Raw genomic sequence first — 14,428 nt, forward strand, 5'->3', positions numbered from 1 at the left:
CTTTGTCTCCTCCTTGTCATACTGTACTCTTTGGGAGCACGTCCCTAGGTACAACTTACATTCAAGGTGTGAGGGGACTTAAATTCAACCTCCTGAGGGGAATTAATCTGCAGAAATCATTTGGAAATTCTTCTAACAGGTTTTTTGTTGTTGTTCTTAGTTTTATTTATTTATTTATTTTTAACATCTTTATTGGAGTATAATTGCTTTACAACGTTGTGTTAGTTTCTGCTGTATAACAAAGTGAATCAGCTATACGTATACATATATCCCCATATCTCCTCCCTCTTGCGTCTGCCTCCCGCCCTTCTTATCCCACCCCTCTAGGTGGTCACAAAGCACCGAGCTGATCTCCCTGTGCTATGCGGCTGCTTCCCACTAGCTATTTTACATTTGGTAGTGTATATATGCCCATGCCGCTCTCTCACTTCATCCCAACTTACCCTTCCCCTTCCCCGTGTCCTCAAGTCTGTTCTCTAGGTCTGTGTCTTTATTCCTGTCCTACCCCTAAGTTCTTCAGAACCATTTTTTTTTTAGATTCCATATATATGTGTTAGCATATGGTGTTTGTTTTTCTCTTTCTGACTTACTTCACTCTGTATGACAGACTCTAGGTCCATCCACCTCACTACAAATAGTTCAATTTCATTTCTTTTTATGGCTGAGTAATATTCCGTTGTATATATGTGCCACATCTTCTTTATCCATTCATCTGTCGATGGACACTTGGTTGCTTCCATGTCCTGGCTATTGTAAATAGAGCTGCAATGAACATTGTGGTACATGACTCTTCTTCAGTTATGGTTTTCTCAGGGTATATGCCCAGTAGTGGGATTGCTGGGTCATATGGTAGTTCTATTTTTAGTTTTTTAAGGAACCTCCGTACTGTTCTCCATAGTGGCTGTATCACTTTACATTCCCACCAACAGTGCAAGAGGGTTCCCTTTTCTCCACACCCTCTCCAGCATTTATTGTTTGTAGATTTTTTGATGATGGCCATTCTGACTAGTGTTAGGTGATACCTCATTGTAGTTTTGATTTGCATTTCTCTAATTATTAGTGATGTTGAGCATTCTTTCATGTGTCTGTTCGCAATCTGTATATCTTCTTTGGAGAAATGTCTGTTTAGGTCTTCTGCCCATTTTTGGATTGGGTTGTTTGTTTTTTTTGATATTGAGCTGCATGAGCTGCTTGAATATTTTGGAGATGGATCCTTTGTCAGTTGCTTCATTTGCAAATATTTTCTCCCATTCTGAGGGTTGTCTTTTCATCTTGTTTACGGTTTCCTTTGCCGTGCAAAAGCTTTTAAGTTTCATTAGGTCCGATTTGTTTATTTTCTAACAGGTGTTTTTTAATTTTATGGAAACAGCATGAGTACTGAATCAGTCTAACATATCTGTTCTTCACAGGGTGGGAAGCCCCGTAAACACCGGAAGGATCGGCTACAAGATTTAATCGATATAGGCTTTGGCTATGATGAGACAGATCCATTTATTGATAATTCAGAGGCTGTGAGTAATGTATCTTTAATATAGCAGCAATTCTTTATTTGGATAGTAGAATTCAAGGAAAAACTAAATGTTTCAGCAAGTGTTTTTACTAACTAATCCCCTTTCAGTATACATCTAAATTGTTTCCAGTTTTATGTGATTACAAATAGTTGAGCATCTGTATACATTTCTCTTTGTGTACTTGAGTATGTATGTAAGATAATTATAGAGTATAAATATATGTGTAGGGTAAATTTCTAGCAGTGGGATTTATTGATCAAAGGGTATTTACATCTTGAATTTTTATTGATATTCCCAAACTTGGGCAGGTATATTTTTGAAATGACTTCCAGATAAGAACCACGTGATCTTGAAGACTGGAGCTATTGGGTTGAAGTTAATCTGGCACATGTCTTTAAAATGTACTTAATATTTTTATTGCTGCCAAACCTTACTACAGTGGCGGTAATTGAATGCCAGGCCTTATCACTGTCTGTTTTGATCAAGCCCTACAGCTTTTGCACTGGAATCCTCTTTCTCTTATAAAAGGAAGAGGAATTCAGGAGAGCATTTCAGGACTACAGCAGTCCATTGATCACACAGCAAATAAATAAAGGCATGTCTTGTTAGGTGGGTCGGTAAGGTATATGTTCTTACATTCTTCTCAGTGTAGTAGAGTAATCTAATCCCTGGATTATATCCTCTGCAGTGTTCAGTGATTACTTAGGATATACAGAAAGTGACCCTAAGGCCGCTGTTATACTACCTACAAATTAGTACCTCTTTTTCCTGTTACTACAGTGCTTGGTTGTGTAGATGATGACAAGGCATATAGTGGTAGGAGAGTGATAGGAAGGACTTCCAGCATAAGGCGTACAGGATACCCTGTCATACTCCTGTGTTATTTTGGTGTCCTGATATAAGCTGGTTTACAAGCCTAGTCTGTAGAAATAAAATGTTGACAGTGCCTTTGGAGTAGAGAGGATTTCCTATTACCAAAAATGTTGTCAGCCTTTTTGTAGGTTAGGGCATGGAATGTTTTCAACAGTATTGACCTTGATTTGGCATTCAAGTCAAAAGCCCTAGATTCTAGACCTCACTTGGTTTCTAATTCACTGTGGACCAGGAGCAAGTCTTTTATTTTAGCATCACCCAGTTTTCTCTGTTATGAGTGGCTTGCCCAGCAGAATTTGTACTCTGAGACTCAAGATAATGACATGCTGAAAAGCATAATGCAAGTATAAAGCATTGGTACTGGTGTTAACATTATATGTAAAGTAGATTTTTGAATTCTAAGTAACCCAAGAGGGAACTCAACCATATATAAATGGACATTCCATGTACTCAGGTTTACATAAACAGAATTTTTTAAAAATTAATAAACTTGGGACTTCCTGGTGATCCAGTGGTTAAGACTCTGCGCTCCCAATGCAGGGTGCCTGTATTCAGTCCCTGGTCAAGGAACTAGGGATCCTGCATGCCGAACTAAAAAAAAGAAAAGATCCCACATGCCACAACTAAGACCCTGTGCAGCCAAATAAATAAATAAATAAATGCTTTAAAAAAATTAGTAAAGTTAATTTTTTTAGAGCAGTTTTAGGTTCACAGCAAAATTGAATGGAAGGTGCAGAAATTTCCCATATACTACCTGCCCTCACAACACAGCTTCCATTATCAGCGTTCCCCCACCAGAGTGGTATACTAGTTACAGTCCAAGAACCTACATTGACGCATCATCACCCAAAGTCCGTAGTTTACCTTAGGATTTACTCTTGTTGTTGTACATTCTATGGGTTTTAACAAATGTGTAATGACATGTACCCACCATTATACAGTCATACAGCATAGTTTCACAGCCCTAAAAAAGTATGTGCTCTGCCTATTCATCCCTCCCTAACACCTGCAGCCACTAATCTTTTTATTGTCTCCATAGTTTTGTCCTTTCCAGAATGTCATGTAGTTGGAATCATATAGTATGTAACCTTTCATAAATAGCATTTTTAATGTTTTCCTTTGTAGCATTCCAAATATTTGAATAAAGTGTTTTTCAAACAGATTTTTATAACCCATAATTGGACCTGTGTATCAGTTTAGAGACTGTGGCCAGCATTTTTAAAGAGAATAAAATAGAATAGAATAGGAGCTGTTAACAGTAAACCACTGGTACATTATGTGATTTTTATTATGTGTGTGTGTTTGTACCATGCACTGGCTTTTGATGTGTAGTATATTTTCCACTTGGGTTGTGGTGAAGAAAATTTGAAAGCCACTGCTCTAATAAATAAGGATAAATTTTATAGGTATAAGTTGTATAAGTTATACAATTACTGACATTTATAGGACAAGTTAGGTCCCTGTTTTATACGAGGAAATTGAACTAAAGCACAGGTTGTTTATTGACTTGCAAAATAATTTTGTATCATTGTCCTTAATAGATTATTTGGTTCTCATTATAATTCAGTAATTCAGACATAAAACACTTAGGAGCCAACCAAATAATTCTCTGTTTTTTAAAATGATTGTATTGCCAGTTGGCCATTTTTGTTTTTTTTTTGCTGTGCCACGTGCCTTGTGGCCTTGTGGGATCTTAGTTCCCTAACCAGGGATTGAACCTGGGCCCTCAGCAGTGAAAGTGTGGAGTCCTAACCACTGGACCTCCAGGGAGTTCCCACCAGTAGGCTTTCACTGTTCGTATATTATTCGATAGAGAGTGATAATAATCTGGTTCTAATTAACTTTCAGAATTGTATACTACTTACTACTATAATATCTGAAAATAAATGCTTTTGAATATTATTTTTAGTCTAACACTTATGCTGCCAAATTTTTAAAAGACCGAAAGAAAATGTTTTTGTTATTGAGAAATAATAATAATACCAGACATGAGTAATGCTTTTATTTAGGTTATCTCTTTTAAATTTCACTAGAACTTTCTGAAATAAGTAATATTGTTCCTGTTTTACAACCTTGAAGTATTGATGTTAAGTGATTTATTCTGGGTCACAATAGCTAGTTGTTGGCAAAGGATCTAGTAAATCTGATTCTCAAGTTCAGTGATCCATTGCCTCTTAATACATCGTATTTAAAAGGCTAAATTATACAGAAGTAGAAATATAATGTACATGTGAAACTTATGTAAGGTTATAAACCAATATTACCTCAATAAAAACAAACAAACAAAAAAACCCAGAATATTTCCTGTACCTTACAAAAAAAAATGCTTGGCACATTTATAATTCACAGTGCAGTGAAGGCTGTGTATTAATCCTTGCTCTGTCACTTATTGGTTGTGTCACTTTAGTGTGGTTGTCAGATTTAGCAAATAAAACTACAGTCTACCCAGTTAAATTTGAAAAAAAAACAAAAACAAAAACAAAGGCTAAATCAAATATGCATAAAGAGTTTGTTCTCCTGAAAAGTGTTCTGATAGGGAAAGCTCAGCAGAATACTGCAGAAGACAGACATTGAACATCCACATTGCCTGGTAACCTAGTGATGAGTGTGTTTTCCACATGAGATGCTGCTTGGTATAGTGGATGGGCTGGGAAACAGTCAGTGACTCTGCCATAAACTAATAAAAGTACTCTGGCAAGATTCTTAACCTCTCTGAATTTGGTTTTCACTTATAAAATGGGAATATTTATTTTCCTTACCTCAAAAGGGTATCAGGAAGATCAAGTGAAATAATTTATATGAAGAAGCATTGAAAATTATAAAGCAGTATACAAGTATATGTAAGCAAAAAGTACAGGTGTATTTATCTTATCATAATGACACATTTTCAAAATAATTACTACAGAGCCTTTTCACTTTTAATCCTTTACTCCTCACATCACTCCTTTACTTGCAGATAGTACTGGGCCCTTTCTGAAGCTCTTGCCTGTGGGTTTTTGTACAGTAGTAGCCCCTCAAGTGGAGCGACAAGAAAGGAGTTCATTCCTTTTTTCTTTTTCTAACTTCATTCCTTTTTGATTCAATATGATTAAATGTACATTCTTTCTTTTTCCATTTTCCATGTAATTTAAAATGATACAGGTTAAAATCATAACTTTTATACTTAGCCTTAATATTTTTAGAATAACTAATATGTTCTGTATATTTTTTGCCCATGGCAAAGAATTTTCCTTACAAATATGACTTTCTTAAAGACTAATTATGTAATATGAAGAAAACCCTTAAATAGAGTTCTGGGGAACCCGGTAGCAGGTATCTTGCTTTTGTTAGATAAGTAGTTCCTTTTTTTCTCTTCTGCCATGAACATCTTCGTTTAGTTAAGACTGGCCTTCCATTTAATGATTGTTTTTTCTTCATCTTCATCAGGTGAGATAATGATAAACCTTAAAATCTAGGCTTAGAGTACATTCAGACTGATTTAGACAATTTGAGTCTCTTTTTCGAAGCCAAGTGCCTCGCTCACTATGGGCCCTCGGTGTATGCTTACCGAACAGGGCAGTTCTTTTTCTACTTCCCTTTAAAACATATATATATGCTATTTTTCTTTTATATGTTTAAAAAATATTCCCTACTTAAAAGCTTAGAGCTAAGGCAGAAGAAATAACCTTTATTTTTTATAATCTCTTTATGAATAAAATTATATACCAATATGGTAAGAAATGAAATTCATTTGCTGCCTGGACATTCAGTCATTTGTTTTAACTTATTTCAGTTTCTCATCAGAATCATTTGTCATTAAGAATAGCAGTGATCCTTCAATTTTTCTCGGCAGATGATACATTTAGAATCTGCTTCAGCATTCCAGAAGTTCATTTCTTAAATATTGAATGATCAGAGCTCATTTCTATTCCAGATAGTAACTTTTTCTTTATTTATTCACAAACATCCTCATTGCAGTTAGTTTTGCAGTTAAGATTTAAGGAAGATTCTGACATGGTGATTGAATTTCTTTGACATATTTATAGAATTAAAGATAAGATATATCTGAAGCCTTTTTTTTAAACCTAGTATGACGAATTAGTTCCTGCTTCTCTAACAACAAAATATGGAGGGTTTTATATCAACACTGGCACTCTCCAGTTTCGCCAAGCTTCAGATACTGAAGAAGAAGATATTACAGACAACCAAAAGCACAAGCCACCCAAAGTGAGTTTATCCAACATTGGAACAGTAATGAGAGCATTCAATTAAAAGGATATATTTTTTGATTTTTACTTGTACTTTACAGCTGTGAATATAAGGAAAAGTAAAATGCTAACCATTGTTTAATGAATTTATAGTTAATTACATGCTTTAAAGTAAAATTATGTAGATATGGGGAAATTTATTTTTATATCATAAAATTCTATTATAATTCTAATATAATACCTTCTTTTAAAACTTCTCTCTCCATATCTAGTCTAATAATCTGTTTCTGGATAAGGTTGAGGTTTTAGGATACGTTAAGACTTGATATGGAAATGACTGTTAATAGCTGTTACTTTTCCTAAGATGTAAAGCAAATTTTATAGAATATATATATTGTATTTGGGAAATTAATAGAATGTCCTCAGATAAGCGTTCCTTGAAGTGTGAGCCAAAGACATATTTGTACCAGAATCACCAAAATGTTTGTTAAAAATGCAGATTAGGGCTTCCCTGGTGGTGCAGTGGTTGAGAGTCCGCCTGCCCGATGCAGGGGACACGGGTTTGTGCCCTGGTCCGAGAAGATCCCACATGACACGGAGCAACTAAGCCCTTGAGCCATGGCCGCTGAGCCTGCGCGTCTGGAGCCTGTGCTCCGCAACGGGAGAGGCCACAACAGTGAGAGGCCCGCGTACCGCAAAAAAAAAAAAAAAAAAAAACCCCAAAAAGCCTCTACCAAACCTTTAACTGAACCAAAACCAGGGGTGGGAGTTCTCATGGACCCAAAGAATCTGCATTTTTAACAAGCAATTCTTATGTGCCCTGAAATTTGAGAAAAACCACTTGCCCTGGATGCTGGATTGATAACATCAGCAAGTAAAGCAGTAATACTTAGGTAAGTTATGCATTTAATCATTTTGTAGATTCCCAAACTGAAAGAAGATGATATTGAGATGAAGAAGCGGAAGCGGAAAGAGGAAGGGGAAAAGGAGAAGAAGCCAAGGAAAAAAGTACCAAAACAACTGGGGTATGTGAAATTAGACATAATGAGGGAACTAGTGTTGTAGCATGACAAACTCTCCTTTTAGAAAGATATATTTAGCATTAATTAGTTCAGTTTAGCTGGGTCTAATTTAATACAGTATTTATAAATGTCAGTGACCTATCAACTTATATTTTAATAATATTTATTAATAAGTAGAAGTCATCTTAGAGATTAAGGTGTTTTAGATCAGATTTACAAATTTGTTAAGTATTTTGCTCATTACAACATTTTATCAACAGGAACCAGTTTGAAGAGATGGTACAAACATTGAACATGTTATTTTAATTTTCTTGTACTAAAACTGAGCTTAGATGCCTGGGGATTGACAATTGGCCGTAGTCTTTGTATAAACGGTTTATGGTCGTTTTAATATTTTTTAAAAAGTCATTGATTTTATTTAGCTATTCTTAACGCTTGTGACTAGGTAATGATATGGCCTCTAAAAAACCAAGTAGAATTTCTCAAAAGCCTTATTAAGTCATAAGAGGGAATTCCCTGGCGGTACAGTGGTTAGGACTCAGCACTTTCACTGCTGGGGCCTGGGTGAAATTCCTGATCCCTGGTGGGGAACCAAGATCCCGCAAGCCGCGAGGCACAACCACGAACAAAAAGAAAGAAAGAAAAAGAAAAGAAAAAAAAGTCCTAAGAATAAATGTTTGTTCCTTGCAGTCATAAAGCTACCATTTGTCTCTACTTCTCTATGGCTTTTTTTGTAGAGTCAAGGTAGAGTCAAGGGACGAAAACTTGTGAGAGGCTGGGTTTTCCTCCCCTCCTTAGCAGAGGAGGTACATCTGAATTGGGGGCTGTCAGTATCTCCAGAGTTGATATAGGGAGGTATTTATCCCCTCCTAAACATGAGATTATATAGTGATCCCTGAGTCATTAAGAAATTATTAAGAAAAAAAAATATTACTACTGGTTGTTTTAAATATTCATTATTTACAAGTAAACTTCTTTATGAACAAAAACTGTAAGTAATGCCTTTTATTGAATTTATCATTTTCTCAAATTTGTAAACTGATTTCATTCAGCAGATATTTACTAAGTGCTTACTGTGTACCAGACACTGTCTGGGTTTCGGATATATAACAGTAAATGAAACACTGGCCTACCTGTAAGGCACTTATGATCTTTTAGGTTCTGTAGTGCGCGTAGAAGCATATAAGCCATAAAATTTAGAAAAGATTTTTTAGAGAAGGTGATAGCTAAACAGAGACCACCCTTTCCTCTTAGTCCCTATAGGGAGAAAGTTGTCATTGAAAATTACACGTATCTATCCGAAAGCCTCAGAACGCTGTTCCTAGAATGGAAAGTGAAAAATGATCAGAAGGTAGTAGCAGATAGAATAGGGTCTGGATAGAAGACATGGTAATGAATGAAGGCTCACAGATTGACACAGACATTTTGCATTTCTTTGGCAGTTTGTAGCACAAACCACCTGGGGTACCAGTGTGAAGGTGTATTATGTAGGTTTCTCTGGTTGTAATCAACTCTGTTTTCAGCAAAAGTGCATTTCTTTACTTCGTTAATTCTTTAGGTGCCTACTTTATAGATGTGCTAAAGAATGAACATTCCAAACAGAGTAGTAAGTTTAACTTCGTATACTTTCATTTCCTTTTATTTTTTTTATTTTGGCCACGCTGAGGGGCTTGCGGGATCTTAGATGCACGACCAGGGATTGAACCTGTGTCCTTGGCAGTGAAAGTAAGGAGTCCTAACCAATGGACCGCCAGGGAATTCCCTAACTTCGTATACTTAATAAACCAGAGCTCTATTCAGTTTTGTTTATTTCTGTTGACGTTATTTCGTGTTCTTCACTCTAATGGCCATTCACCTGCCTTTCATAAGTGACAATCCAGATGATGATGAAGATGCCGTTGTAAAAGTGTAATTTAGTAACAAATTTGCTTCCTCACCTATCAAATGATTATTTTAATTCTGTGCCTGCTTATTGGGGTTTTAACCTTTAAAATCATACATAGCCTAACTGATCACTTTTTTCTTCACAGAGTTGTGGCTCTAAATTCACACAAATCTGAAAAAAAGAAGAAACGTTATAAAGATTCTCTTTCTCTAGCTGCCATGATAAGAAAATTTCAAAAAGAGAAGGATGCATTAAGGAAGGAGTCTAACCCTAAAGTCCCAGTGAACTTCTCGACCTCCTCTCTGCATAAAACCCCCTCTGCTGCTGTGGCATTGGGGAATGATGTCTCGGACTTAAATCTGAATAGTGCTGATCCGGACCTCCCCATTTTTGTTAGCACAAATGAACATGAACTATTTCAGGAAGCTGAAAATGCCCTAGAGATGCTAGATGATTTTGACTTTGACAGATTACTGGATGCTGCTTCTAATGGTAGCCCCCTGTCTGAGTCAGGAGGAGAGAATGGAAACACCACCCAGCCAACCTATGCCTCTCAAGTTATGCCCAAGGTGGTACCTACACTCCCAGAGGGTCTGCCTGTCCTTCTTGAAAAACGTATCGAAGACCTCCGTGTAGTAAGTGTGATAATTTTCTTGTGTTTGCTGCACAAACATAACAATAATTACTTTCAGGCAAAAATAATAACCTATAATCCTAACTACTTAGAAGTAACTTTATTTTCTATATTTCCTTTTAAGCATTGGCTCTATGCATAGTCTTTTTCTTTTAAATATAGTTATAACATGGATAAAAGTTGGTTGTTTTATTATCTCACTTCACTTTATATTTTTCTGCATAGGTTTCATAAATATATACATAGTCATGTAAAGAAAATAGAAGAAAGGTAGGAACAAATAGTAACAATGCAAAAGTGTACTTGAACTTGGTCCCAACTGTTGTTAACAACTAGTTATTCTGCAATCGATTTTACCAGCTAATCCTTACCAGCTAATCAGCAGCTTTAGTGAGCATACATTGTGTTCTCACTAGACAAACTTTTAAGAGTTGAGATTTTAGCATTTCACAGTAGATTCCTCTCCCGATTGACTTGGGTACATAATCTTTATTTAACTAGCTGCAAATCCAGGTATGTCAGTACACTTCTCCCTTTAATCTCAGGGAAATATAATTTTGACTTAAAATGTTTCAAACCTTGCTTAAAATGCCCTTTTTTAATTACTTTAGCATGTTTGTTTGAACCCATGCCATGTTTTAGTCCTCTTTTTTTTTTCTCCTGATTACAGAAGTTGTACACTCAATATAATTTTTTTTTTTTTTTTGGCTGCACTGGGTCTTCCTTGTGGCTCTCGGCCTTCTCTAGTTGCGGTGCGGGCTTAGTGGCCCCAAGGCCTGTGGGATCTTGGTTCCCTGACTAGGGATCGAACCCTCATCCCCTGCATTGGAAGGCAGATTCTTAACCACTGGACCACCAGGGAAGTCCCAATTTTATATATATATATATATATATATTATTTTTTTTTTTTGCGGTACGTGGGCCTCTCACCGCTGTGGCCTCTCCCACCACGGAGCAACAGGCTCCAGACGCGCAGGCTCAGCGGCCATGGCTCACGGGCGCAGCCGCTCCGCGGTACGTGGGATCCTCCCGGACCAGGGCACAAACCTGCATCCCTTGCATCGGCAGGTAGACCCCCAACCACTGCGCCCAGGGAAGCCCCCGATTGTATTTTATACTTAGGGAAAGATGCCCCATAATCAGACATTCCCCACCCCCAACAGGGATAACGACTATTAAACTAATTTTTCTGGATTTTAATCCATGCATTTGCAAATATGTTGTTATTAAAAATAATTGTTAGTCGAAGTATAATGTGTGGATTATTCTACAAGTTGTGTCTTTCTTCTAGGGTTATAGTAACCATTTAAATCACATTTTAAATTTATTAATCTCTATGTTGTATTTATTTCTCTTAACTCTTTCTGAATTAGGGAAGAGAGAGATTTATCTAATTTTTCCAACAACTGACTCATGGATTCTGTTTATCAGTTCTATTCTTTTTTCTGCTTTTGTTCTTTAGCATTTCTTCTGAGGTTGTGGCTTATTAAATTCTCTTACATTTTTACTTATTTTAAGGTACTTTATTTATTAGTTCAGGACTTAGAGAGTTGTGCTCAAGTATCTCATTGCCAGTGTTTTTTAGGTTATAACTTGTATTTACCATAGTTTTTGCTTTGTTTTCTTTTTACTTTTTTTGGTAAGATTTTCACTGTCATTTATTTCTAAGTATCTTTTATTTTACTCATGAGCTATTTTTATTTTATTTATTTAATTTTTTTTGGCTGCACTGGGTCTTCGTTGCTGCGCATGGGCTTTCTCTAGTTGCGGCGAGTGTGGTCTACTCTTCATTGCGGTGTATGGGCTTCTTGTTGCAATGGTTTCTGTTTGTTGCAGAGCACAGGCTCTAGGCATGCGGGCTTCAGTAGTTGTGGCACGCAGGTTTCAGTAGTTGTGGTGCATGGGCTTAGTTGCTCTGTGGCATGAGGGATCTTCCCGGACCAGGGCTCGAACCTGTGTCCCCTGCATTGGCAGGTGGATTCTTAACCACTGTGCCACCAGGGAAGTCCTCTGCTTTGTTTATTTCTATGCTGTATTGTTTGTTGGCCCATAAAATTCTTGATGGCTAGATCTCTGTTGTGATATTTATCACTTGAAGGTGACCCTTTCTGTGCTATTAATGCTTTTCACCTTGAATTCAGTTTTGTCTGATTTTACTGTAGACTCCTTTCTCTTTATTTTTGCATGGTATAGCTTTTCCCATCATTTACCTTCATTTTAGCTCTTTTTTTTTTGAATTCTTTTATTTTTTGACTTATTTTAGCTCTTTCTCTTATAGACAGCATGTAAATGGAAATTTGTTTATCGACCTCATCTGAGTCTTTTTTAAGATTTTCTCTTTAAGATTTTATCTTACCTACCACTGTTATAATGATAATGATATATAATTCATCTTTATTCTGTCATTTTCCTTTATATTCTGTTTTATTGTTCCCTCCCCCTCCTTTGTTTTTCATTCTTTTGCTATTTTCTGTGCTTATTTTTTGAAAAGTATACAATCATTTTATTAATCAAATAGGTTTTTTATTTACTATTCTTAACCACTTTATGTATGAAGTGTAGGTATTATTTCCTTTTTATGGTTAACAAACTTAAGTGGAGGTAGGTTAAATAGCTTGGTCAGTCCACACAACTAGTAAGTGGTGGAGCCTGAATTTAAACACAGGGGTTCACCTGACTCAATAGAACATGCTTTTTGCTATCCCATGTTGCCCCTAAAATCTTTAGTTTCTTTTATGTTTTAAATAAAAAGTGCTAGGGATGTAATCCAGGTTTTTCAATATATAATTAATAATAACAGCTATTATTTATTTAGCAAAAACCTATACCTTGTATTGAGTGCAGTGCTCCTGGGACCCACAGCTTCACAAGACATCATTTATTGTTCAGGAGACAGTTCCCTGACTAGGCTTAGAATACTGTATATACTGTGGAGTCTAATCCTCCAACAATTATGTGAGGTAGGTAGTATTCTTCCATTTAATAGATGAGGAAACTAAGGTTCAGAAAGGTTAAAGCAATTTCCCAAGGCCACATAATTTTTAAATGGGTGAGGCTTGATGCAAAGTCAGCATTTAAAGGCAGGACCATCATGCTTCATAACTTGCACTCCGTCCACTGTGTTGTATGCCATTCATATTCACTTAATAAACAGAATTGATTAGTAATGAGTGTGTTTCAATCTTGTAAGGTGCTGTTATATCTCATATACTAAAAACTCTTTCTGTAGTAGCCATGCTAGGATTAGAACAGCTACTTCCTAACCTCTTAGTAGGAAATTATCAATAAGAAGATTCATTTCACTTATTAGTATCTGTGAATTCTCTGTATTTTTTTCTTTGAAATAGGAGATGGTATTTTTTTCTTCAGGAGATGAGAATTCATTGTTGCCTAAAATGCTCATATCTGTCTGATAAGGACTTTCTTCTTGTTGCTCTTTTCTCACTTTGTAACATATCTTCCACTGTTCAGCCTCTTGAGTTCTTTTGATTCTCTTTCTTGAAGTTTAGTTTCCATTCTGGCTTTCTTCCTATATTTCTTCTCCCTACACATACCCAGTCTTCATCCTTTCTAAGAAGCACTGAGGCACATGTCAGAAATTGTCCTCCTCTATTTACAGAATGTGATGTTGTCAAACAGTGTAAAATTATCAATCTGCCGACTGACAGAGTCAGCATGTGGCTTGCTCAGGTTATTGGATCAGGCCTCTCGATGTCTTACATCTTGGGCATCTCAAGATAAACTATCTTTTGTTATTTCCCCAGTAAATTTTGCTTATGGTACAGTGTCTTGGTTTGCATACTCTTTGTTTCTGGTAAACTGGCTAAGATGACAAACACAGTGATGAAATTATTCTTGTCCTTATTGAATTAATTGTTGCTTATCCCTTGATAATGACTGTGGCTAATTTTTTCATTGTTAGTAATTAGGTAGAACCCAGACTGGCTGCAGTAAGCTGAGTATCTTTGTACAGGGTGACACTGTTGTACAGTTGAGGTCAGAAAGCTTCTGGTCTGAGTCCTGGATTCACCACTTACTAGCGGTGTGATTTGGGGGCATTATCATGTAACTTCTGTAAGATTTAGGTTCCTTGTTTGTAAAATGGGAGCTATAATACCAATGCCACTGGCTGTTATGAAGATTAAACATGGTAATGAGTATAATATATAGAATATCAGACACGTTGGACAGTATTGTCTTGTAGAAAATGAGACATCTGCTTTCTCTTATCTTGGAGATCACAGCAAGAATTGATAAACAAACCTTACAGATACTCAAAATACACAAGACACCCATAGCACCCATAAAAAGTCTTA

The 14,428-nt window shown here is 36.3% G+C and overlaps 1 protein-coding gene across 2 annotated transcripts in view; it reads left to right on the top strand.

The window, feature by feature from the left end:
• Window positions 1-14,428, top strand: part of UBN2 (ubinuclein 2) — a 67,507-nt gene that overhangs the window by 24,597 nt on the left and 28,482 nt on the right. For both annotated transcript variants that reach the window (XM_060020971.1, XM_060020972.1), the window contains exons 3-6: window positions 1,410-1,511; window positions 6,453-6,590; window positions 7,493-7,596; window positions 9,624-10,113. In XM_060020971.1, the coding sequence (XP_059876954.1) occupies window positions 1,410-1,511; window positions 6,453-6,590; window positions 7,493-7,596; window positions 9,624-10,113 (834 nt within the window). The remainder of the gene's footprint in view (window positions 1-1,409; window positions 1,512-6,452; window positions 6,591-7,492; window positions 7,597-9,623; window positions 10,114-14,428) is intronic.

This window comes from Delphinus delphis, chromosome 9, assembly GCF_949987515.2.
Source record: "Delphinus delphis chromosome 9, mDelDel1.2, whole genome shotgun sequence".
In the NCBI taxonomy this organism is placed as follows: Eukaryota; Metazoa; Chordata; class Mammalia; order Artiodactyla; family Delphinidae; genus Delphinus; species Delphinus delphis.